The sequence below is a fragment of the Lepisma saccharinum genome, chromosome 21, assembly GCF_977018435.1.
Source record: "Lepisma saccharinum chromosome 21, izLepSacc3.1, whole genome shotgun sequence".
Classification (NCBI taxonomy): domain Eukaryota; kingdom Metazoa; phylum Arthropoda; class Insecta; order Zygentoma; family Lepismatidae; genus Lepisma; species Lepisma saccharinum.
Window position 1 is genome coordinate 52,447,593 of NC_139249.1, and position 26,713 is coordinate 52,474,305.

Here is a 26,713-nt window from a genome sequence, read left to right on the forward strand (position 1 = left end):
ATGCACAATAAGGCTAATCGGGACTGGACCTACAGTTTAAAGTGGGATCCGAACCACTTGTGCCTCCACCGGGTATCGAACCCGGGACCCCTTGATTACAAGGTGATGACGCTACCACTGCGCCATCGGGGAGGCCTATTATTATTATTATTATTACTACTACTATATGTAAGACATTTTGTTCAGATCCCTCCTGAAATATAGTTCTAGATAAATGCCTGATCATTATCATTCTTAAAGTCATGAAAAATATACAAGGAGTATTGTCTAGATATGTATCTTCTAAATTTTCAAACTAACCTGGGTTCTTCTTCAGGATTAAAACAGGGTAGGAATTAAGGATAAAAGTGAATGATATTTGATGACAAAAGATTGTGGACAACAATTTTATCATCCCATCCCTTGGGTTTGAAAATTTAGAAATATTTAAAAGGCATGTGCCTACTCGGTAGTTCTTGTCGCTGGAACGAAAAGTGAAAGTCAAACGGCATATGTCGGCAACCCTATCTGGATGACGTCAAAAGTATACATTCCCAGCAACTGTCAGTCAGTGCAGAGTTGGGAGGCGTGTCGGTCACATAGACAGCAGGTCTGTAGGAACTACAGTCCTGAAGGGAACATGTCAGTGTCAAAGGAAGTTTTATGGCCGTGTTTACTGTATGAGTTCAAATTGGGCAGCAATGCTGCAGCCGCTGCTCGAAAGATATGCTCCGCGTTTGGAGAGGCATCAGTGAGTGAGCGAACAGTGCAAAAGTGGTTCAGTCACTTTGCATCAGGCGATGAGAGCCTCCAGGACAAACCTTGAGCTGGATGCCCGGCACTATTGACGAAGCCCTGCTGAAGGAGATCATCGAGCACGATTCACAGCAAACGTGCAAAGAACTTGCACAAGGGTTTGGAGTGTCAGAGGAAACCATTCGATTGCATCTGCACAACCACGGGAAGACTTGAAAGCTCAGTAAGTGGGTTCCTCATGCTTTGTCCAAGGAAAACAAATGCCAGCAGCTCAGCATTTGCACATCATTGCTGTCACGCCACAAGAAAACCCATTCCTGGACCAGCTATTGACATGTGACGAGAAATGGGTGTTATACAGTAACCGCAAAAGAAAACATCATTGGTCATCCTCTGGTTCTGTGGCATTGACTCCCAAAGAAAACATTCCTCAACAGAAGGTTCTGCTCTGTGTTTGGTGGACCAGCGCTGGTGTTGTGCACTTTGAATTCCTAGAGCATGGCAAAACCATCACATCCAAGGTGTACTCGTCCCAGTTGCAAAGGGTTGCAGCTGCACTGCGTCCGAAGCAGTCAGCACTAGTCAACAGGAAAGGAGTGAACCTTCTTCAAGACAACTCTAGACCTCATACGGTGAAAGCGACCAAGGAGGTAATCAACACACTTGGTTGGGAAATTTTACCTCATCCTCCTTACTCCCAGGACATTGCCCATCTGACTTTCACTTGTTTTTGGCCATGGATAACCATTTGCGTTAGCAACAGTTCCGAAACCGAGATGATGTCAGGCAGGTCAGAGGACAATTTTTTGCTTCTAGGGACCAGAACTTTTACAAACGCGGGATTTATAAGCTTGTATCTCATTGGGAACATGTAATTGAAGCTGAAGGAGCTTATTTTGCTGAATAAAACACATTTGTCAGAAATTACAGAGTCTTTATTTCTCACTGCAATATACGGCATGAACTTTTTTGGATACCTGGTAATTTATATGATGTTAATGATATGAGTCACAAGTTTTTACTATTTTTATTATCTTTGAGTTATTGCATGTGTAGTGCACTAGGAAATAAAGAGTACGGAGAAATAGGAAATTGAACATCACATGTTGAAATGCAGAATCATGGATAGGCAAGATGTGGTAAGACTGTTAACATAGAGATGTTAATGAAAGAGGGTTTAAGAGAAAGCTAGGAGAGAATTCTGCATATTTCTAATCATAATTGCACAAGAATTTTTTTTTCAACATGTGACTTCTGCCTTAAAATTTTCTGGGTGCACTTACTCTCATGAGAAAATTTTCAATTCCATTATTCTTTATTGAAGGACAGGGGTTCAGCCTGTTGTAGCTCTGCCACCTAATCCCTAAGATGTTTACTGTGCAAATCATATTATGTATTTCTGGAATAAAATTCCAATTTTTCACTACTACTTTCAATTTATAGCTTACACACTGTCCTTATATTTGCCTGGCACAAATTTTAAATTTCACTGTACCTTCTTGTTATAGTCAGGGTGGTATTTGTAGGGGGAATTTCCCCATCTGGATACCTGCTTCCCCCTGTCTACTTGATAAATTTTATCCATGGGGAATGATATGTGAGAGAACACCAAATTATTTGTGATTTTGTTACTTTTCTGCACTTCGCCATTCATTTACAACACTTTCTGTTGGACAATTGGAAGCTGTACTTGGCGAACAGAGATGCAGTAGCCTCAAGATCTCTATTCCTGGAACTGTCCAAACAATTGATGAGGGTCAAGGACAACCTCCTCTCTTTTCCTTTCTCTGCCTATGGAATTTGCCCAGAAAAAGCCACCCCAATTAACATGAAAGTTGCAAATGAGTTGTCATATGACTTGGGTCTACTCATCATCGCAGAACATCTGTATTTGTTTGAGTGGAACAATAGTACGTGGAAAATAGCCTACATTATTTTTTTTTTTTATTTTTTTTGTCATGAGCGTTGATGAAGCAAGAGCGAATTGAGGTGATCCTGATGTCTGGCGAATGAAGCAGTCGAGTCGTTGCAGCAGATTTCAACAGGCGCCACCCAGAGAGACCACTGATTTTGCATAACACTGTTGCGTGTCTCCTATCCAAATTCAAAGAAACTGGAAATGTGTCCAACAGGCGTGGTCGTCCAAAATCTTCCACTGACGAGATAACCTCGACGATGGTCTTGGTTGCCTTTGCGAAGAGCCCACAACACAGCACTCAACGTCTTGCAAGTGAAATTGGTGTTAGTCGTTCCTCCATTATGTGTATTCTTCATAGCAACAAATGGCACCCATTTAATATCCTAATCCTGCAAAAACTTTCTGAGGATGATCCAGACAGATGTGTCGAGTTCTGTATGTGGGCATTATGTCAACATCAGAACAATTCTACATTCCCACAGAGTATCCTATTCAGTGACGAGGCAATGTTTTATGTCAGTGGCGAAGTGAATCGGCAGAATCACCGATATTGATGTGATGAAAATCACCACTGGATTGACCCATCCAATGTTGTTGGAGATGCAGTAACTTCCGTTTCACTTAAGTTGGTAATGTTATTTGTGTGGTGTGGTGTGGTGTGTTGTGGGACATGGGGCACCCATGTGGTTGGACCAATCTTCATCGATGGAACCCTTAATTCCAAGCGGTACTTGGACATGCTGAGAGACAGTCTTTCCTTCCCTTTTAAATGAAGATGGTACATTCCCTTCGTTTTTCCAACAAGATGGTGCTCCGCCACACTATGGGCTAATTGTTCATCAGTGGCTTGATGTCCAGTTGCCTGGGCAATGAATTGGTTGGCATGGCCCAGTGGAATTGCTACTAAGATTACCCAACCTCACACCTATGGACTTTTATTTGTGGGGGCATTTGAAGCAACTCATTTGCGCAGAGAAAATTTGTGATGTTAACCATCTGCAACAAAGAATTACGCTGTGCTGCAGTGAAATCGCACCAGAAGTGCTTCTGCGAGTGTCTGCTGACTGGATTACGCGACTGGAGTTATGCATTCAACAAGATGGTCGGCATATTGAACACATCATTTAGCCCTCCAGTGTCAACTTTGGATGCCAATAACGCCTACACCGTAACAGTTATGTGAAATCTGATTAGTTTAATAAAAACAATGAATTCCTGGCAAAATTTTAATGTGTTTTGATACCCCACATGACCCCTTCCCATTTTTAAAAAATGGACGGCAATTCAAAATGGCGGCCATTGTTGTGTTATGCCCAAAAGGTGGACCCTCATACCCAATTTTCATTGGTGTATTCAAATATTTCATTTTCCTTACAACATCTGAAATAATAGGCTGTACTGCAACTTTTGGACCACCCTGTATATTAAATTCATTATCAGTTCCAAAACAATAATTGCATACACAATTGATTGATTGATTGATTGATTTGCTTCATTTTACTTTGTCCTTTTGTGCTATTTTTGGCTAATTTGCGAAGATGGGGATGAGTGATGATGTGATGAAATTGATGAATAACTCACAAACATCCATACCCAGACCAGGATTCGAACCCAGTACCCCTGGCGTCGTAGCATGATGTGCTAACCACTTTGCAATGGGGGTCGGCCATGGGTCTATTACTATTGAATCTTATTCAAAGGGTCCCGGACTAGATTTCTGGTGGAGGTGTCAAATCGTCCTTTAAACTGAAGCAGTTATGATCGAAAAGAGGACTTGAACTTAATTTTTGTCAAATACAAACTTAAATTGGCATTTTTAAAATTTTTTTGGCATCTATTAAAAAAAATGATGAGCCATATTTTTAAGAAATTGTAGAAAATTATATATATATGTATGTGGAACCGGAAGTTGCAACTATTAGATTTCAGTTGGAAAGTCTGGTTCAGTCTTTCTCCTAACATTGATAATGTAGCGATAGTCTGTGAAAATTCGATTTTTTTCACTGTCTGGTGAGTATTTCCTTTCTCCTTCTTTGCTTTTTATTTAGCCCTTTTGGCCCTCCTTTCTTTTATCCATATACAAGTTAAGTGACACATAAGGTCTCCCTGATGGTGCAGTGGTAGTGTTGTCACCTTGTAATCAAGGGGTCCTGGTTTTGATACCCGGTGGAGGTACATAGTGGTTCGGATCCCACTTTAAACTGTAGGTCCAGTCTCAAATAGCCTTACTGTGCATAAAGTGGTCTTAAAACACAAACTCAATCAATAAGCGACACATAAAATAAACTGTGGTCTGACCCAATTTCCCATTCAAAATTGTAGTGACGCATATGTTAGGTGGTATAAAATCATTATCTCATACTGTCTCTTGACAGTCAGTAGAATTCTCCCACTGGAATTTCTTAACTATCACACTGGTTACAGTTGAACAGTCAAAATTACATGTCTGCAAATACTTTTTATAAAACAAAAATTTGCTTAGTGGCTAGCAGATTCTACAAACCCAACTAATCCTCAGTAAGTTCCATGTTTTTCGTCATCAAGAAATTATAACACCAATCAACAGCTGATCCTTTCCTGATATGTCACTATCTCCATCTGCCAGATTGTTTTAGATTAACTGAAACTACATAGGCTGTCGCAGAGAAGGTGAGACTAATTCCTGTATAGGAAAACGGCGACCTCCATTGGCTAGCAAATGTACTAGGGTGAAAATTTAGTTTATTAGCTGCCGATTGAGACCAAAATGAGCACAATAGGTCAAAAAGTCGTGACTGCGTAGCAGTTAAAAGACAAGCATGTACATGGACCCCTCCAAGAATCATTAAAATGAAACAAAAAATTACAAACCACAAAATTTTTATTCAGAATCAGCCATATTGAGTAGACGTACATCTTTTTCAAAATAGGCACAATTGACAGCTAAGCAAGCGTCCATACGCTCCTACCACTTTGTGAATGTCTTTGAAAATTCGTCGTCAGGTAGCGAACTGAAGAAAACACGCTGCGGTGATCACTTCTTTGTTCGTCATGAAATGACGACCAGATAAAGCGGCCTTTAAAAGTGGAAGTAGCCAAAAGTCGCAGGGTGTAAGGTCCGGGCTGTATGTTGAATGCTGGAAAATTTCATTTTTTCTCTCCGTCGCGTAATCCTGAAAAGCCTGCGCGGTATGCGGGCATGCGTTATCGTGGTGCAATATGAAGGAGTTCTTCAAATGCAGCCTCTTTTTTGCTCAATCACTCCTTGGTAATAATGTGGCTCTACTCAGTCTGTCTTGATCGGCATATACCTGTTGAAACATTGCATATGTTTCTGCAGCACTTTTCCTTAAACGCCAACAAAAGTTTATGGCATGTCGCTGTTCATCTTGAATACTCATCGGGACAAGTAATGTTATGCACAAAAACCTGGAGGGGTAAACGAAACACGTTCCACGTAAATCAACACAGCTGCTCACTAATGTGGTTTCGCAACATGTGACAACTTGCTACGGAAACAGAATGAGTCATCCTACACGACGTGACTAGTGACGAAACCATAGGCAGTGTTGCCAAGCCAGGAAAAAATCTGTCTCACCTTCTCTGCGACAGCCTTTGTATCTAAATGGAATATGTCAAAATTATTGCAGGTAATGAAAGCACTGACATCTGGTGATGAAACATCCACTTTCACTGCATATATCTTTTAATTTGAATTTAATGAAAGGCTTTTTTAGAATGTAATGTATGCATTAATTTCTGTATTTCTATGACTTTTATAATTTAATTGCTCCTTGCCAAATTTATGAATGAAAGTGTTCCCTGCTCCACCCTGGCTACATGCATGATGGAGTTATGACAAGCATTTGATACAATAAAATTGTATTGCAAATGACTAGCATAGAATATTTAATAAATAATGTAATACTATGTAAAATTGTAAGATGAAGTGCTTACCTTCCCATTTCCTCATCATATGAATGCTATCTGGATCACGAATGAAACAAAAAGCATATCCACTGTAAGTTGTTCCAAAGTCAATAGCCACAACCACAAAATGTTGGCCATGATGTTGTGCATCGACACCAGAGTCTGCAGATCCAGTGCTTATGGAGGTCATTCGAAGGGCACTTGAGTTTACATTATCATAGGTTACTTCTACATGCTGAATGTTGTCCATGTGTAAAGCTTTATCTGGTAGCGAATCTAGCGAAGGAGGTGAAAATGAAACATAAGTATTGTCTGTTTTCCCTTGGGTAATTGATGGCGGTAAGACTGGGGTATTTCTTGGACTTGCACTTCCACTATCAGCACCACTGTCATGTAGTTCGTCTTTCAACACTGACCTGTCGGGCTGTGACTCGCATACAAATTTTACACTAGAAACATTATGAAGAACACTGGATTCTGCTTTCGTCTTTTTAAGTTTCTCAGGTTGTTTTTTATTCTTCTTTGACTTTGAACCACCTGACTTCTTCCAACTTGTACGACTTAACCCAAAGCCATTCACAGTTTGACCATTTCCATTACTGTTAGCACTATCACTATCCACCATCTTGGATCCCTTCACATACACTTCTTCAATAAGATTGAAACACTCCGACACCACACTACCCCTATGGCCTGGTTTTGTTAGTGTTGAAGATACGGATGATCTACCTCGCTCTTCAGGTGTAGAAGGAACATAGAATTCACCAACAGCTTCTTCCAGAGACTTGTCCAAATCTTCTATTACTTCCATAACCTCATTTTCTGCATAGCATTCCCTCGAAGGGACTTCAGATGACCTGCAAGATATGAAATAAAGTATTTACATAATTGCAATTACTTTTGACATCATTCTTCAAAAAGTAATTAAATGGACTTCTGTTTTTTCAAACTTTGTTCACCTATTTAAATGTAATGACCGATGAATAATATGGGCATAAATTATATGATAAATGCATACATTTCTAATAGAGAAAGTTACAAAGAAATTAGATACTTTATCATCAATAAATTTTAAGTATAAAATATTTTAGTATCTATTGCAAGAAATTTTGTCAGACTCAATTCATATTATTCTTACTTTCTTTTGGTTATTTTGTGTCGATTTTCCAACACTTTATGCTTTCTCATAGGTAAGATCAATTTGTGTGTGTACCTCGCACAAGTATGTGTTTATGTATAAAAACACCAGCTCCATCTCTGAGAATGGGGAAAATGCCGGTCTTGTTTTAACAACTGAATGACTTTATAGCTAGGATTCTGTCCCAAAACAACCTGCATTTTTGTTTTGTGTACTACACCTATCGTCCCTTTAATTGCCTTGGAGATAAAGCATTTAACAGTGGAGAATGCCTTATCCATTCAGTTCGCTCCACATTCTTTTCTAATTTTGTGATGCAAGCTGGAAGATGGTGGAAATTTACACAGATGTTGACATCCCTTGCTGTTGCATTGCTTATTTTGCTTCTTGGATTCGTTCACTTAAGGTTTCAAGGTTCAAGGGTGTCAAACCTTTGTGGTAGAAATTAAGAGTCCTTCTTAATACAAGTTATTTTAAAAGTTAAGAGAATGGTTGAAAGTAGGGATGTGCCGAACACGATTACAGATGTATGAAAATCGGCAGAAACTGGCATATCGGGAACGGTATAGGCAAAAATCTGATATTTTAACCGGTACAGATAATACTAGAGTTTTACCTTCTAATAAGTTTTATATTCTAATTTTGTAAGATTTATTGAAAATTAGGTTATGGATCTTCATCACTGTGGAGTTTTTAAGAAAATTATTTTAAAAACTCATTCAGAGTAACTCAAAATCAGAATAAAACAGTATATTGCTGAACCGACTATTCTACTTGATCAGGATCCACTGTTGTATTGGAAATTCAAAAATGAGTATCCAAACCTGAAGCAAATGGCAAGAAAATACTTGGGATACCTGCTGCATCAGTATTCAGTGAACTAGTTTTCTGTGTTGCTGGACAGATTTACGATAAGAGAAGAAGTAGGTTACTTCCAGAAGTGCTTCAAAAACTTATGTTTCTGAATTTGAATCTGCCAGCATTAAATTTACAACATTGAGAACAGGAATTCATTTTGCATTTCAAAGAACTGCTTGTGTAAATGTTAAATCTCTTGAGAATCTATGTTCTTCTTAAAGATTCACATAACCACTTTTTGTAGATGCAAATGTACAAGCAAACAGTTATTTTTAGTAGTTTTTTTATTTTATCTGCAATGTTTCATCCTGGTTTCGCAGAACTTTCTCAAGCTTACACTAAGATAAAAGACAAAAGATACAATAATAAAGAAAACAACTCAAAATAACTGTTTTCTTGTACATTTGAATCCCTTGAGAATATATATGTATATACATATGATATGCAATAGAAATGTACATAGCAAATTTATTTTTGCCATGCTGAAAATAATATTCCATTTCTGTTGAATAATCTTATGTATCGGAATGGGTTAAATATCAGCATCAGTATTGTTCCAAAAATTATCGATGAGTACATCGACATTGGTAAATTTTCAGCTTCATCACATCCCTAGTATAAAGGCATTTTTTAAGTCAAAATAGGGCTTTTAGGCATTTATAGGAATTTATAGTTAATTTAGGCATTCATAGCAATGTATAGTTCATTTAGGCATTTATAGTTCATTTAGGCATTTATAGTTCATTTAGGCATAGAATTTCAGTAGAGGGGTACTGTGTACATGAAATGCAAAGATCTCTAAATACCATACGTCTAGGACATAGCGAAAAAATAAAGTATGAACCTAGAAACCCATTCCCTACTCATGACCCTTCATGATCCATAACAAATTTACATTATATTCCATTAATGGATGCACCTCAACGACAGTCAGTGCCCTGTATACAAAAGTTGGTATTGTGGTGAGGAGTGCATTTATTGTTATATCTGCCCTACTTGTAAGGAGGATTAAATTTGAAGACTGCAGGACATAGGTGTGCGCAGACCCTCTGATTAAGGGGGCAAGAGCATTAATGAAAGTTCTGTCGGAGAAAGAAAAACTTTATTCTATCTCACCATTTTATTGTATTGTACATAGTGTGTGTCCGGACCCACCGAAAATCACTATTAGAAGAATCCCCCTTTGTTTTTCTTATCTAACACATCATTTAATAATTTCCAATGTGTGACCATTTTATTCTGTGACCACATAGGTATAACAAAACTAGGCTAATAAATAAAATGCCCGAGTCTTAATAACAAGTAATTTGTTGGACAACGAAGTGAGATAGTCCAATTACATAGGAAATTGATTGGCACTTTCGTCAGTTCGTTTAAAGAGAATAATATGGTTTAATAACGGTAATAAGATTTCCCTACACTAAATTTCTAAGTGAGAGTGTTAGGAGGGGCAACTGCCCATATACATGCCTATGCTTATGATATGTATTCATTCAATACTATCCTGTGACTAATTGTTATGTGTATATGTCCTTAAACGTATCCATGAAACATAACTGTTGGGAATACCCCAACAGTGTGCTCATAATCAGCGGGGTAATGTTTTTTGCAGACTTTTGTTTGTGCACTTTTGTTCCTTTACAGAAAGAGGTTTTAACTCACGTGTACTACTGGATACAGTGCTGATCTTCATTTCACAATATGAAACTTATTTTTATTTCATATTAGCAATTTTGCCTTAAGGTGGTCATATTCCCCCCACTTCCAATATCGTAAATCGGGCCTTTGTGAAGAATTTTATGGGGTGTTGAAGAAATTTGGGTGTTAGGGGGTGTGGAGGGTTTGTTAATAAATCACTGTGTACCTGTCATTCTTTTCTAGCAGCAGAGTCTTGCATGAATGTTACTAGCTGGAGATGTAATTTTAGTTTTATTCTTAGGAAAGCTTAGAAGCTGCATATTATATAAGCAATTGGTGTGCCTTGTTGAAAAAGAAACTCTGTATGTAGAATCATTTCTTTGTTTTATTTTATTGGTTTGTTCAATTTGTGTTCTTTTTCTGGCATCGTTGCTGGCCATGTGTAAACAAAAATAACTAAATGAAGTAATAAATATTCTTGATAAAGAACTGAGGTACAAATGTAGGCTGCAATTGAAGCAATTGGAAATCTAAACTAAAACTGATGATATTTCAAACATGCCAACAAAGAACATAATTTTCAATGCTCTTCATTATTTTTTTGTGAAAATTGAAGCAAAGTGGAATATTGCAACCTTCTATTCTGTGTTCACTATCATATTTAGAAAGTCATTATTAAGATATCATGGTGGAATTTTTAACAAACAGCTGAACTACACCAGTTGTTTTAACATTGATTTGTTCTATCATTTGTTACAATATACATTCCAATGAACTTTCCGAAGAAAAAATTAAATTCACCTTAAATCTAAAAATCTGTCATTCGTTCCTTGAGAGGATAACAAGATATAATATTGAACTTTAATAAGTAACAATAGTAATTAACAATATTGGAGCAGACATAATGAACACTGATTATTTTATTTACAAAAATACAACCAATGATATCAGGTGTATGAATGTGAAACTTTTCTATTCTCAATATAAGTAATACTAGTGTGTGATAAATTGAAAATTGTGATTAACTTAGACTGATAGAAGTATTACTTAAATATGAAATTAAAAATATTTTTGTCCTTCTGAATAGTATACATATACCCAAGCTACCAGTGGCAGAGATTAGGGAGGGGGACGGTTGCTCTCCTGCCCCACTTTTTGGCACTTTTGACCCCACACTATGCTAAACTCTATTTTGGCTACCAAGGGTTTGTAAACTGTCCTTGCCCCCACAGTTTTGGTACCTTGCCACCCAGTTTTGGAACCCAATCATCGCCACTGCAAGCTGCCATTGAATTTGGCACTGTTATATCAATACTTCCTCCCATATAGTGATAATATATGGAACTGGAACTTGGAAAATAGATCAGACAAGAGGAAAATCCATTGGTTTTAGTGGTTCAATTGAAAGTCTGTTGATTAAGCAAAACCTAGAGCTATGCCAAGTTTCACACAAGCACTCTGCATGTTGGAGAGCATTCGTATATGCTCATCACATCACTGAGGAAGGAATCTAAAAAAATAACCATTATTATTGTTTGTTTGTTGTTAAATTTGGAAGAAAAATGTTCCATTGTGTATGTAAGCAAATGGAAGTTAATTGCTTTTATGGGGAAAAGAAATAGCATGCATCCCATAACCAGAGCCCAAAGCATGACGCCTTAGACCTCACGGCAACAGTGCGGTACCCACATAAGAATACATATAGAAAATTCAACAAGTTTTATTCATCTTTATACTGACTCTATTGTTTTCCCATCTTTGGGTTTTTCAAATCTCCAGACAAAAACATTACTGCATATTATGGGATGTACATCACACATATACATACAGGTTCTTTGCTACATGTTAAAGGAAAAAGCAATGGTGAAATAATAGCAAACGGATACTACTAGTTACCTTGGCATTTCCGTAGCACAATGTTCCAGCTGTATTCCAGAATCCAGCGACAGTTCTTTTCGGTGCTTTGGGGCAGAGTTCAGCTCCAGACTGGCCTCGTCTGTGCTGCTGTCCAAGGTCACCCCACTTAGACTCATTGTTGCCCTAGAGGAGTTCCACCCTGAGGGCCAATGGGCGAGTCCGACTTTCTTTTGCAGAGAATGAAGAACTGAAGACTGCACATTATGAATCCCTTCAGAAATTGGTCCATTTTTCTGTGATTCTGAAAAGAGAAAATAATTGATCAGTGTGAATAATGATGAAGTTAGTGGTGTCTACATCTAGATAAAGTAGATACATTTAAAAAATGAAAGGATATGTGAAGAAATGTAGTTTCATAATGTTGAGAAAAACACCTATGGGACCAGGCACGTATCTAGAAATATGTTTTGGGGGGGGGGGGTCCAAACCAAGTGTCTCAGGAATAATAATATTATTAATAATAATAATAATAATGTTTATATTAAAATAATTATAAATCAAATTAATACTAATTACAATACATAAATTAATATTATATTATTACACGATTAGGTAAAAAGACTGTATAAAAATAGAGATATAAGTAGCTTACCTGTAGTTAAGATCGGAATAATTGACATAAAAACAAATGCCCTGGCAAAAGAAATTAATGTCAAATAGATGAATAATTAAATATTTATCGAATAATAAAAATGATGTTACACGTAGTTGGAAAAAAGTAAGTTTCTGATTAAAATTTTATGCATATTATTTTAAATAGTAGTGTAAATAAATCATCTTTGTAATGTCATTCAAAGCCCTATGATCCCAATATAATCCTTGCCTTCTAACATGTAGAGGAAATTAATAACTATCGATTATGCAACAAATGATAATATTTTCATTACTTAATTTTAGTACTTGGCGAGTATTTGGGGGTTCCGGACACCTGGATCTCCCTTAAATACATCCTTCCTGTACTTAAAAGCCGTATGATCCCAATATAATCCTTGTCTTCCAATAAGTTCAGAGGAAATTACAACAAATGCTGAACGAGTATATTTTCATTATTTAATTTTCGTACTTAATAAGTCTTTCGGGTGTGTGTGTGTTTGGGGGGGGGGGGGTCCAGACCCCTAAATACGTCCTTCCTAACCTTCAAAGCCGTATGATCCCAATATAATTCTTGTCTTCCAATAAGTTCAGAGGAAATTACAACAAATGCTGAACGAGTATATTTTCATTATTTAATTTTCGTAACGCCTTCATGGCGTGATGCTAAGCACAGGGGAGCACTTTACTTTTTTTTTTTACTTAATAAGTCTTTCGGGTGTGTGTGTGTTTGGTGGGGGGGGGGGGGTCCGGACCCCTAAATACGTCCTTTCTAACCTTCAAAGCCGTATGATCCCAATATAATCCTTGTCTTATAATAAGTTCAGAGGAAATTATACAACAAATGCTAAACGAGTATATTTTCATTATTTAATTTTCGTTATTCTTTGTTGCTGATCAGTGGTGATTCATTCATTCTTAGTTTTGGACTTTTAACCACTGTGTTATTTTTAAAAAAGAAAATAAATAATAATCATAATTTGTTTGCTATTATAATTTTCGTACTTAATAAGTCTTTTGGGTAGAGTGGGGTCCGGACCCCCTAAATACGTCTTTCGTGTCCTTCAAAGCCCTATGATTCCAATACAATCCTTGTCTTCCAATAAGTTCAGAGGAAATTATACAACAACGGCTAACGAATATATTTTTTATTATTTAATTTTAGTACTTGATAAATCTTTCTGGGAGGGGGGGTCCGGACTTCCTGGATCCCCCTAAATGCGTCATTGTATGGGACATATGTTATTTTACCTTTTTCATATCTACTGATAACAAAAAGCAATGTGGAAATATGTATTCGAAATATAATTAATACAAGGAGATGAAACACAATTTGTAACTTTGTACAGCTTTGGTGTACTAATTTGTTACATTACTCAAAATATAAACAAGTAACAGATTTTGCTTTCATATTTTATAACCTGAGTGGAAATATAAAAAGTAATAAAAGAAATAAAAATAAAATTATTTAATAATGCAAAATATTTAAAGTGCTGTAATAAGTGTCTTTCCCTATTGATTGTTTTCCCCAATATTTTGAAATAGACTAGCGCTGATTTTAATAGTAGTGGATTATTTGTTAAGGAATCTTCACCACTGGGAGCTACACATTGATTGATTTGCTTTATATTTTGCTTCGCTTTTCTGGCACCTTTGGCTAATTGCGAAGATGAGTGATGATATGATGAAATTGATGAATGGACGCTCACAAACATCCATGCCCGAGCTGGGATTCGAACCCGGGACCCCTGGTGTTGTAGCACGATATGCTAACCACTCCGTCAAGAGAGCCGGCGGATCTACACATTGATAATCATGTTATATTATAACCCCCCCCTTTTTGGCCCAATATTCCTAAAAAAGGAACGTCAATGGTAGGAAAATATGACAAAATGATTGCGGACTACCAAGAAAAAGTATAGGTAACCCCTCCCTTACAAAAATTTTGGGCACGCCACTGATTATAGCTAATGTCACTGCAGAAAAATAATTTGTGGCAAGCAGAAAACAAATTTCAAGCTTTCAGGGGTGTATAGCGAAGACAGAAAATTTTCAAATGGAAACTAGGTCTAGTAACACTTTTTGCACAAAACTTTCTATTCTATTCTTGGCCTTCTATTTTTCATACACCACCTACACACATTGCTTCAATTGCATCAACGTCTCAGGAAAATGCAGACATAACTTTTTGACTTTCGATTGGATAAGTAATATGTCTTTGATATATTTTATCCTATTGCTTCTCTGCTCTTCTAAATGTCAATGGCAATTGTTCCTTATTAGCATGAAGTCTTAGTTGGTCGTTATCCATTGCCTAATTTATCTTTTACCTATTCTAACAGTAGGTTTCAGGTGAAATTTTCATGATGATGGAGAACAAGCTTATGATAAACCCATACACATATCTGCAATAGGTATGGATCCCCTTGACAAATGCAATCACCCATTTCAAGTTTGCTTCTTTTATTTTTTGATTCTTTGTGCCAAAAGTAGCCTATATCGACAAGGTGGGCAATAGGTGGACCAAGGATATTAAAAAAAAAAACTGGAAACTATTCTTGTTCCGAAGATCAAGAAAATCACCATGCCACAACCAGTGAAGTCTACAAGACACAAGTCACTTTAGCGGTGGCAGCAATAACAGCAGGGTTGTCATTATTCCTTTACTAACTGTTGATACAACATCTTCCTAAAGTTGTGTGTGCCAGATCAAAGGAGTAAAGTGGATCTAAGTGCGCACAGCTTCAATAGTGAAAAGAAGGCAATGATGAAAATACCACTGATTATAGAGTAATTTAATGTCATGTTTACTCTGAGCATAAAAATATTCAGTTTGATATGTAGAGTAATTTCTGGTAATTCGTATGGAAATTTACACATGCTATTATTGTGGCAGGAAAATAAGATCTGAAATAGTGTGAAGTCTCCTTCAGTACACTTCAAGGCATCACACTTTGACATAACTATTAATCATTATGGATGTTTTTACGTACACATCCATTGATATTCGTCTTTAATTGACTGAGACATGCTGTGGTGGTATCTTGAACGTGAAAATGTGCTTTCGTTGGTTGCAACAGTTCGAGGAAGGCCGAACTCGTGTGCAAACAAACCGAAGGAGCCTCGGACACGAACCAGCAGCCAGTTAAGGCCATCGCTGAGAAAATGATGTTTTGGAACAGCGAAGGCGTTATACTCGCGCATTGTTATTCTAAGGGTACCGCAATGACGGGTACAAGCTGTGAAACTTTTTCGAGGACCAAATTGTTTCCACAATTGCGAGAGAAACGGCTGGAAAAGGCTGCAGCTGTGTTCTTTCATCAGGACAACGCACCTCCTCATCGGGCGGCCATTGTTCACCCGTTTTTCACGGAAAACAAATTAGAAGTGATTCCACATGCTCCGTCCATACTCACCTAACCTCGTACCTAGCGATTTTTGGCCCTTTCCAACGCTCAAGGACAGGCTCCGTGGTCGCACATTTTCAAACTCTTCCGCTTTTGCATCAGCGATTTTACAGTATGCAAAACAGATCCCTAAAGAAGCGTTTGCAGAGACCATGCTATCGTGGCGTCAACGTCGTAAAAAATGTGTACGTCTATACTCGGTCAAGCTATCTCTCGGCCCCATTCACAGTGGAGGACGGCTATTTTGACAAAATCCTGTTTCCGGGCTGGCTGCTTCGGGGAGGAGAGATACTAAGATTGCCGCTTGTTACCCAAACAGGGGCAGCGGTAGGTCTAAATGTCTGTTTGACTGCAAGTTTCTTCGTAGGTAAACGCGGCAACAGCGAGCCACTGCCATAAAGGCGGTCCCCATCCCGGGATTTAGCTTGGCCGGACTCTAGATGATGATTATGTTGAGAAGTGACAGCAGTTTCAGTTTTCTGAGGTGAGGACATTTTTCAAAATAAATTAGGAGGCCTTAGAACGTGAATGCACCTCTTATATTAATTCTTAACTTTACAAGAATGTCATTTTTGGATACTTTGACTTACTACATTAAGAGAATTACGAAACACACATTTATAATCAATTTAGACGAGAAACACTTCACTTCTGTGAAAATAATATTTGAATAGCCAATCCAACGAGCTCCGATATGAAGCTAAGTGCAACCAAATGACGAACGAAATTCTCTAAGAACATAACTATAGCAGAGAAAAGTGACTGTAGTGGCGCCACGACCGGAAGTTTGGCCGTGAACAGCTCCATTTGAACATGAAGAACAAAGAAAAAGTACTTCAGTTGACTGATACGAACTTCGGTTTTATCACGTTTGACAACATTCAAGTTATAAACGATAAATTCACGGAGCGTTTCTCTTACGGAACATCGCTAGATTTTCAATACAACAAACAACACTAATGGTTGACACGTTACTTGACACATACACCACGCCTTCTACAAGTTGAGGTAACCGCATGACTTTTTATTAACGGTTGTATAAGGTAACAACCGCTCTCACGGTTCCAGACAAATACTTTTTTTTTTTTTTTTTTTTTTAAATCCGTGCTTCTTGTGGATTTTCATTTTAATGTATGTGGGAAAGATCGACAATCAAATGCTGGGAAATCGTGTACGTTACATGAGCAAGGCATTATGTGGCTCCTAATTTGCTCGTGTTCATATCTTAAGCCATAACATCTCGCATCTCTCCCACGATTCTGTAACAACGAAAGCCAAAGAGCGAGTTGCACAAATAGCATTGGATTACGAGCCAGCCACGTCTGAGCGTGTGAATCTGCCTCCCTCGGTGTGGAATATTACGGATGGATGAAGGAAAAAAAATTACTTCTATGTACACAACGAAGAAAGTTCTTGTCTTGAGTTTCCTGAATACATGTTTCGTTTTAGCGAAACTCAGCACAGTTTCTTGTTTCCTTCTTTTTTTGAGAAAAGTAAAAGCGATAATCTCGTGCATCATTTCCGGTCTTCCGGCACACACGAAAAATCATGAATTTCCAGGATTTTTGTATAATGTTACTATTCACAGACACGCCTACATGGAACGTGATCTTAAAATCCCACGTTCAACATGGCCCTACAGCCATGAATATTAACACGCTGTGGTCCGAAATTCACATTCTGTTCGAGCCTTGTTCTCACACGAAACCTACGCACGCTCTCTGACGATGCGCGTAAGTTGTCGATTTTCCATCTCATCACCGAAGTTCCAAGATTCGAGTCAAGGCCTGGCTATTAGTGTTCATTCATAAATGTCATCTGTCCACAGTGACGACGCCTGTGGGGGGGGGGAGGCGCCCCCCCAGTCACACACTTCGCGCCTCCCCCTTCCGCCCCCAACTGAAGTTAAAGAAATATCGAATAATGAGAGAGTTCATTTCTAAGAGGATGACGATTTTCACTTTTCTAAGTGGTATATTCTGCATGATATCACTTCACTTTTCCTGTTTATAATACCAACTTGACTACCAAAAAGTAATTTTGTTTTAGTATATATGTGTGTGTGTCACTTTCGTTCAAGATTCTAGCGCTGTCCTGGGCATTCATTAGGTTCTGTAATCGTCGCGATTAACCAGTGAAGAACTGGAAAAGGGCGTTAAATGTGAATGGTTTTAAAACATCACGAGCATTCTGAGGACCACAAAACATCATCTGTAGTACGGGGAAATTATTCTAACGGTGGTTCGTTATTGGCCACGCTAATTAGTGCAAAACATTCAAAGGTGATTCAAGAAAACCGACACTACATATTAGTTTATGTGGATGCATCGCGGTTTCTTACTATTCAGGGACTTGCTTTCGAGATTATGATAAGTCTGAGGCAAGCCTTAACAAAGGGAATTTCTTAAGATAATTTCAAAATGAGGCGATATTATTCGGAAATACATTGATTAAAATACAAATTATACTCAAAAATTTCGATTTAAAACAAATTAATCTGCGTAATGTCCACACTTATTCTTAGCAAAATAAGCCAGGAATTGGAAGAGTTTTGGCACTGATGTCAGAGGTCAGATTGTGAGAAAGGAACGAGACAGATATGTGTATCACGGGCAAGTAAGAAAACGCTTCTTAGGATTTGCTGCCCTTCAATCATTGGCCCGACCCTGTGGCCGAGTGGTTAGCACATCGCGCTGCGACGCCAAGGGTCCCGGGTTCGAATCCCAGTCGGGCTTGGTTGTTTGTGAATGTCCATTCATCAATTTCATCATTTCATCACTCATCCCCATCTTCGCAAATTAGCCAAGAGGCACAAAACGCGAAGTAAAATAAACTAAATCAAATCAAAAATCAAAATCAATCATTAGATGCAGATTCGCTCTTTGCACATAGAACTTATTTCCAAGAACTTCTGTAATTGTGTATCACAAACAAACTTTGGACTTCTAGAGTGAGAGTTGCACCAGGATCAGAAAATTTCTTAAATTATGAGAAAACTATAACCTTTTTTTTTCAGATATAATTTCCTGTGGTATAATTTCCATAAAAGGCGCAAAACTCTTCAGCTTTACGAAGATGGAACGAAAGTTGTCCTAGGAAAGTATAAATTGGCATTTCAAGGTTCACACTCTAGTTGTATTCTCTGTAACAATCTCAGTTTCCAATGTGAAAGAACCTTTTCGTGTTTGAAATCTTTGAAAACCATGGCTCGAAACAGGATGTTGGATGCCAACTGCCTCATCTGGCTGTCCTTGCTATTGAGAAGAAGGAATGTCAAGTCTTGGACGTATCGAAGGTGGCCAATGTGTTCTCCAAAGCACATGTAGCAGAATTATCCTACAAGAGAATTGCACTACAGCAAGTGACTTTCGTTGTTTCTAATACTTAAGAAAATTAATTTCTTACAACGTCATGTTTATTTTGCAAGAAAATTAAAGTCTTCGAACATTTTTTTGTCATTTATATTATTATCTTATAATTTGAATATTTATATCAGTAGTTTCATCTCAAGAAAGACGATGAATTATACATTTGAATGGCTTATTGCAGAAAGGGACCTGAGTCACATTTTTGAGGTATCGGAGTTAATTTTTTCATCTCCACTGTGTCTAGCAGCATACTGCAGGGGGGTGCATTGAGGGTTGCAAAATTAACTATTCATTATGTTGAATATTTGAGCCAACAACGGCACATTTCTTTCTTACACTATTAATATTATACGATTTTTCATTGTTTTTCTCAGAATTGTGCAAAAGTCACTCAGGTCCCTTTCTGCAATAAGCCATTCATTTATAGTAAATGGGGAAACTATTTTAGACAATTTTCCACCTGTCTTCCAACAATGAAATAGGCCACTAAAAACAACGCAACTTACGGCAGTTTCCACGAATAAAAAATAGAACTAATGCCTTTATTAAAGCGAATCATATGGAGATGAACTCGTAATCAAGAACTAAATTTAGACAGTAAACATCCACTCTGAACAAAGGAGAGAGAGACAAACACAAAACACCATACATTAATTTAATAATAATAAGTATTTAAAATTTAAAAAATTTCATTGTGATTTTGAATGAATCGTCTATCTCAAAACTTAATACGATCAACGTACATTAATATGACATATTCTATTCATGATGTTTGTCAGGCTCGAGTTTATAAATTAAAGTACTGGGTAAGTAAATATATGTATATGCAAAAACGGGGGCGGGGGTGTCGGGGATTTCCACCACAAAAAATATCTGTGGAAAAAGAAAAATATTTTTATTCCTGCCTGGGATGTTTTCCTCAAAGAAAATTGAATTGAAAGCATAGGCTATAATATACCAACTGTAACAAGCACAATTGCAAAATCATTCGTGTCCATTAACGGTCCAGTCATCAAAGATTTTCCTGTCGAAAAGTATGCAGCTTTGTAGATTAAAGAAGGGCACCATTCTGCAACTGACCAACCTCGCCGAGACAACAGCACCTGTTTTCCACTTAAATTTTCATGGCTTAGTGCTGCCATTTTACATGTATTAAAGTGTTCACACGAAACTTATTGGTAGATTAGATAGTAAGTTCATTAAATTAGGCACACACAGGAGATGTACGTACTTCGTAGAATTGTTAGCGAAAAATGCAGGCTCGACCAGAACTCGAACCCGGATCTCTGGAATTCCGTGCCATTGCTCTACCACTGAGCTACCGAGCCGGCCTGGCTTCGCCTGATTTTTTGCTTCTGCTGTTTTACCTGTGTGGAATCGTCTCTGCTAGTGTTACCGCAACGGGTTCTGTTGCTTTTGAAACACTGTAGACGTCGACGTTGCCTGGTTCCTTCCAGCGTAGAGATGTTACTTCATTAAATTAGGCACACACAGGTAGAGCAATGGCACGGAATGCCAGAGACCCGGGTTCGAGTCCTGGTCGAGCCTGCATTTCTCGCTAACAGCTCTACGTAGATAGTAAGTGTTTCTAAATTACGCATAAATGTTATCATAACATTTAGTAACCTTGGTTAGAGCCAATGTTTTACGGTACTTATAATCGCAAGGCAATAGTTTAATTTACTGACTGGTAACATATATACAAATTTTCATATGCAAGAAAATCTACGTAACGAAATGAAATCACAAATACGCCACTGAGTGGGCATCCCTCGCTCCCCCTCCACCCCAAAGCAAAAATCTTAATTCGTACAGTGATATGCAAGGATGCCGCCATACATCACCGATAACATTTCAGAGGGCGTACAGAACCTCCCGCATGGTGTAGTACTGAACATGTTGCCTTGTAATCAAAGGGTCCCAGGTTCGATCCACAATGGAGACACATTGCTATGTATTCCACTTTAAACTGTAGGTCCAGTCCCGATTAGTTTACTGAGCATAGAGTGGACTTAAAAAAAAATTCGACTTATAGTTTTGCTCAATTCGATGCTACTATTCGTCCAATAACTGCATTCAATCTTATTTGATTTTTGTTACATAGCGTCGACTTCTGCTACTTTTGGGTAATCGCGACGATGAGGATAAGCCATGATGAAGTGGCACTTACAACGGACACCCATGCCCAGGCCGGGATTCGAACCTTTGACCCTTGGTGTCGTAGCGCGTCGTGATAACCACTCCGCCACCGAGGTCGGCATTTTTAATTCTTATATCAGTGCTCGAAGTGGGGGAATGCCCCAGCAAGGGCACCCGCAGAAGGGGGCCAGAGGGAGCACTTGTCCCCCCCCCTGGGATATCTAGAAAGACTTAATATAATTCAAATTTTGAAATTGTAGCTTGAAAACATGGACAAGGCGTGCCATTAAAGACAGCAGATGAAGTGCCTATGTCAATTATTCTAATGCTGGAAATAATTCATGAGAATTCTATTAACTAGGGAAAAGCATCACCTATCCTTTCCCCCACTTTAAGCACTGTTGCCCCCCTGAGAAAAATCCTGCGGGTGGCTTTGTCCCCCAGTAAAGAAAATTTTCGTAAGCATTTCTCAGCTACAATAATAATAATAACAACAACAATAATAATTCCTTTATTTAGTAAGCGAGGTCCAGCCGTAAGATTCTCTACTACGTAAGCTAATAATTTGAATATCCACCCTCCCAAATATATCCCGAAACTAGACCAAAAATGGCCTTCAGCTAGGAATTTCCACTTCGAATTCTGTCGTAAGTTATTCCTGAGTAAACACAAAAAATATCGATGAGACAATTCGATTATAGAAAGAACTTCCGGTTTGGGCAATTTTCTAATGTAAACAAGTGGAATACAGATCGTCACCGAGCTTATTTTCTTATAAAAGATCGGATACAAGATGGATCACTTGAAATTTTTGAGTGATATAGAGAAATAAAGGTACCTATAAAATATTGGCAACACAGATTGGCAATTTCCCGGATCCTTTGGATGAAGATTTACGGAAAAATAGTAGTATTTTCCAAGACAATGTTGTTCTTCTACCGACAGATTCCTGTTTAGACTTCTGCAGGTTGGAATAAAGCTTACAACAGTAGAATGTATAATTTTCGACATTATGTAGTCAAACACAGCTCCTTTAATTTTATCATACGGCTTAAGAGCGTCGTCAGAAATTTTTGTAGAGGGTAAACGCCAGTAATTAAAGTAGAATAGTAGAAATAATAATTACAACTATTATAAATTTTATACAATAAATAATTACTAAACTAAAGAAATAAAAAGTATTCTAAATTTATTATTATTATTATTATTTATTAATGCTATTCGAGTGCATATCCACTACCCAGCACAACAGTTATAATACTGAAATCCACAGTTATTATTTTATTTTTATTATTAACTTTTGAAAGTGTCGTTCAAGAAAAGACTTTAGAAGTTAGTAAAAATTTTACTAATAAAGTTTACATTGATTACATCAAATTATAAAATTATAATTTTTAGAATTCTGAATGATTATAAACAGTTTCAATTTTTAAATATAGTCAACACATGTGCGTTAGACATTTATGATTTTTCGAAACACGTAAAATATTTTCATTTGAATTACTCTGGTGATGTAGTGTCGACTATGGAGCCTATTCCCTCGTGTTTGTGTCTAGTCTTTTCGCTTTGCTGTCTGAATTCACTGATTTTTCCGTATCGGGCCTGTCTGAAAACTATGCATAGGTACCCGAGAAAAAATATTTGTTCCCAACCTCGTGTTGTAACCAAAAGCCACACAATGATTGTCGCCTTTTCTTAAGACACTGCCTTTACACCTTTCAACTCCATGTTATTCTATTGAATACCGGAAGTGAAGTTCCCGCCCGCGCCAAGGAAGCACAGAAATGTAAACATCCGGTGAATAGCCCCCATAAGTATGCAAGCACGTGACGAAGATTCACGGTTGCCATTAACGTAGACTAGACACGTGGAGTGTAAATATATCTTCCAAATTCTTTCTTTTCTGGAAACGTATCAAATACGATAAACGATGTGTGTGCAGCAGTGACAAATGCATTATCTGAAGTAAAATTGTAAAATCAGTCACTTCCCCCTGGCAGCGCCTCTGCTGGCATGATTTTGTTTCTATAACATACTATCGCTTTTAGAATCTTATCCAAAAGTTAAATGCCAGTTGCAACCACGACTCAAATTGCAAATATTCAGGTTAGAATTTGACATATTTTGGCGGCTCGTAATATCGAAAGGAGGACTCGATAAGTAAACCATTACTATGAAAAGTTGTTCGCTTTGATGTTTAAATTAAAGCTTTGATTCGTCTATCGCATTCCGCCTCAATTTCTCAAGTTAAAATTAAATGTGCATTTTAATATAACAGTTGCCTGTCTCAGCACGATAGTGTTGCCATCTATAAATTGGCTTCAATTAACAGCACGAGCGGCTAGGAACAGCAGTAGCAAATACATGCTAACAACACCAAACCTGACCTGCCCAACCTATCCACGTAGGCACATAATAGCAGAAATAAGCATGTAAATAGATGAGGCACGATAAATTTGGTTTAAGATGCATACATGGATAGATTAGGTAGGTTAGGTTTGGTCAGTAGCGTAACTAACATGCTCTGCGCCCCCCCCCCCCCACCCGCAACTTTCAGATGTGCACCCCTACTCGTTTAAAAATATACAAATATGTTTATTTTCTAAAATATTAATTCACGCCTACATTTATATTAGCCTATATACAAATATGAAAATGCATACATGTAATTTGAATCAATGTAAAAACTGATACGAAAGGTTAAGTCAACAGATAAACTGTATAAAATAATATATTATAATTATATATGAAAATACACTGTTACTACAAGAATTACGATATTGTCAAATGATTATTACCAGTTCTCTGCATTTTTTCATGGAAGCAAATTCTTTGTCTGCTAGTTTGGTCAAGTATAGTTTTCGAGCCAGTACCGTAAGCAGGATTTCATCAAGAGGGGGGGGGGTCTATTTCTAAAACTGTTTATCCAAATTCGCATTACCAATTACTAAATAGTTTATTTATATATTGTTATTATTTTATATTATAGTTTTATTATATTTTATGTTATAGTATTATTTATTATAGTTTAATTATTATTAGTACTACTACTACTACAACTACTACTAACCATTAAGTGGTAGAGATCTACATAAATATAATTATAAAAGCAATGGGACGAAATTACTTTCTAGTCTTACAATTTTTAACAAATCCGACTATCATGTCAACTATTTTACGAAGTAATTGTCTCTCAACGGTTATTTGTATATGATAGGTAAGATATTTGAAATGTGAAGAAAATCCATTAGAACAAGCAAATATATTAAAATAAATTTAAGAAATCAAAGTATGGAACTGACTCTGGATGATGTAGAGGCACAATGTAGAATTCACAATCACCCTATACATGTTGCTCAATTCCACTGAGTCTGTTTTTGAGTTTGAATTTATATTTAAGTCCACTTATATACTGATAGGCTAACCGGAACTGACCTACAGTTTAAAGTGGGATCCGAACCACTGTGCAATGTGCTTCCACTGGGTATCGAACTCGGGACCCTTTTATTACAATGCGACGACGTTACCACTACGCCATCAAGGAGCCCCTCGTTCAAAAGTAAGTTTAAAGAGCAACACTTCTAGGTGTCACGAAGCACCTCTTCAACATTATTTAGTGATGTGGATGTAGATTCAGCATCACTTGAGAGTCAACAAGAGATGCAAAACCAGTATCAGGAAGAATGTTTACAATAATGTCGCTACACTGCGACGAAGCACTTTCCAATTGTATGGAATTTTCACAATTCTCGCGAGATTCACTACGTGACTTTTTGCCAAAAAATTGCAAAATTGAACTTTGCAATCGCTTAGATTGTTTAAACATATTGACGGATCCAAAACGACACTGTAAAGATTTATGTTCAAATGAGAAACGCGGCAATGCTGCTCTCAAAATCTACTATGCACGTGCATGACAATTCACATCTGGATCAGTGGCGGCGATTGGGTGCCAAAACCGGGGGGCAAGGTGCCAAAATTGGGGGGGGGGGCAGACAGTATATTTCCCTTTGAAGATAAGATTTAGCATAGTGCGGGGGCAAAAGTGACGAAAAGTCGGGGGTAACTGCCTCCCCTGCCCCCCTGATGCCGCACTGGTAGCGTCGATGCCTTGTAATCAAGGGGTCCCGGGTTCGATACCCGGTGGAGGCATATAGTGGTTCGGATCCCACTTGAAACTGTAGGTCCAGTCCCGATTAGCCTTACTGTGCATAAGGTGGACTTAAAACACCAAATCAATCAATCAATTACCAACAAAACATTTCCCAATAGTTATGCTTATTGTCGTTCGAATTCAGAAATTCAAACATGCCGCGGTAAACAATGGGAAGGCGGGCTGGTGACTGTGTATTCTTGTCGGCTTAGCTTTTGTGTGCATTAGTCACTTACAATGAACCAAGAAGTTTCTTTAGTTACTGCTCATTATTCACAGGAAAAAAATACATTTTCGTTGAACATTGTTGTAGCCGAGATATAAAACAACTTTTTTTTCTGTTTAAAATCATAGGTGTCCTCATATTTTATTTTCAAGAATTCGTGTTTATTTTTAAGCCATTCACTTTTAAAGACGTGTGTGTTTGGAATGTTGTGCTTTTCTCTCTGCGGCATGGAAATAATTGAAATATTTATTATTATTATTATTCTCGAAAATCTTTGATTGTGTTAAATTGACCATTTAAAAAAAAAAATACACAGGATTTTCCATAATATATCAAGAGCTCAAGGGGGATGGAGTTAAACCCCGTAAATCCACCCCTTGCGTACGCCACTGTTTCGAGCCCGATCGCTCTCACTCCTGACATTGTGCTTCTCAAGTAATTTTTGATGAATTTTAGCTTGGAAAATCGACAAAGCCAATATCTTCTGTCCTTTCGTCGTGGAAGCTATTTTCTTTATTTTTTTCTTAACTTTTTTTTCCGTTTGGTAAAAATTGTAAGTAGGGTGAAACTCAGCGTTGCCAGCGCGTTTTCTTGCCTGTCGTCTACCCTTCGGCTACGTAAACCATTCAGCTAATGAAATTTTCTTTTCTAATCTGGTAATCCACTTTCTACTTGGGATTAACATTTTGTGTTTGCAGTTGTAGTGTCATAAAAAT

The 26,713-nt window shown here is 37.6% G+C and overlaps 1 protein-coding gene across 3 annotated transcripts in view; it reads right to left on the reverse strand.

Moving 5' to 3' along the window:
• Positions 1-26,713, reverse strand: part of LOC146004251 (heat shock 70 kDa protein 12A-like) — a 186,041-nt gene that overhangs the window by 57,499 nt on the left and 101,829 nt on the right. For all 3 annotated transcript variants that reach the window (XM_083142932.1, XM_083142931.1, XM_083142933.1), the window contains exons 2-3: positions 12,093-12,354; positions 6,590-7,419 (exon numbers count right to left, since the gene is read on the reverse strand). In XM_083142932.1, coding sequence (XP_082999058.1) covers positions 6,590-7,419; positions 12,093-12,354 — 1,092 coding nt within the window. The remainder of the gene's footprint in view (positions 1-6,589; positions 7,420-12,092; positions 12,355-26,713) is intronic.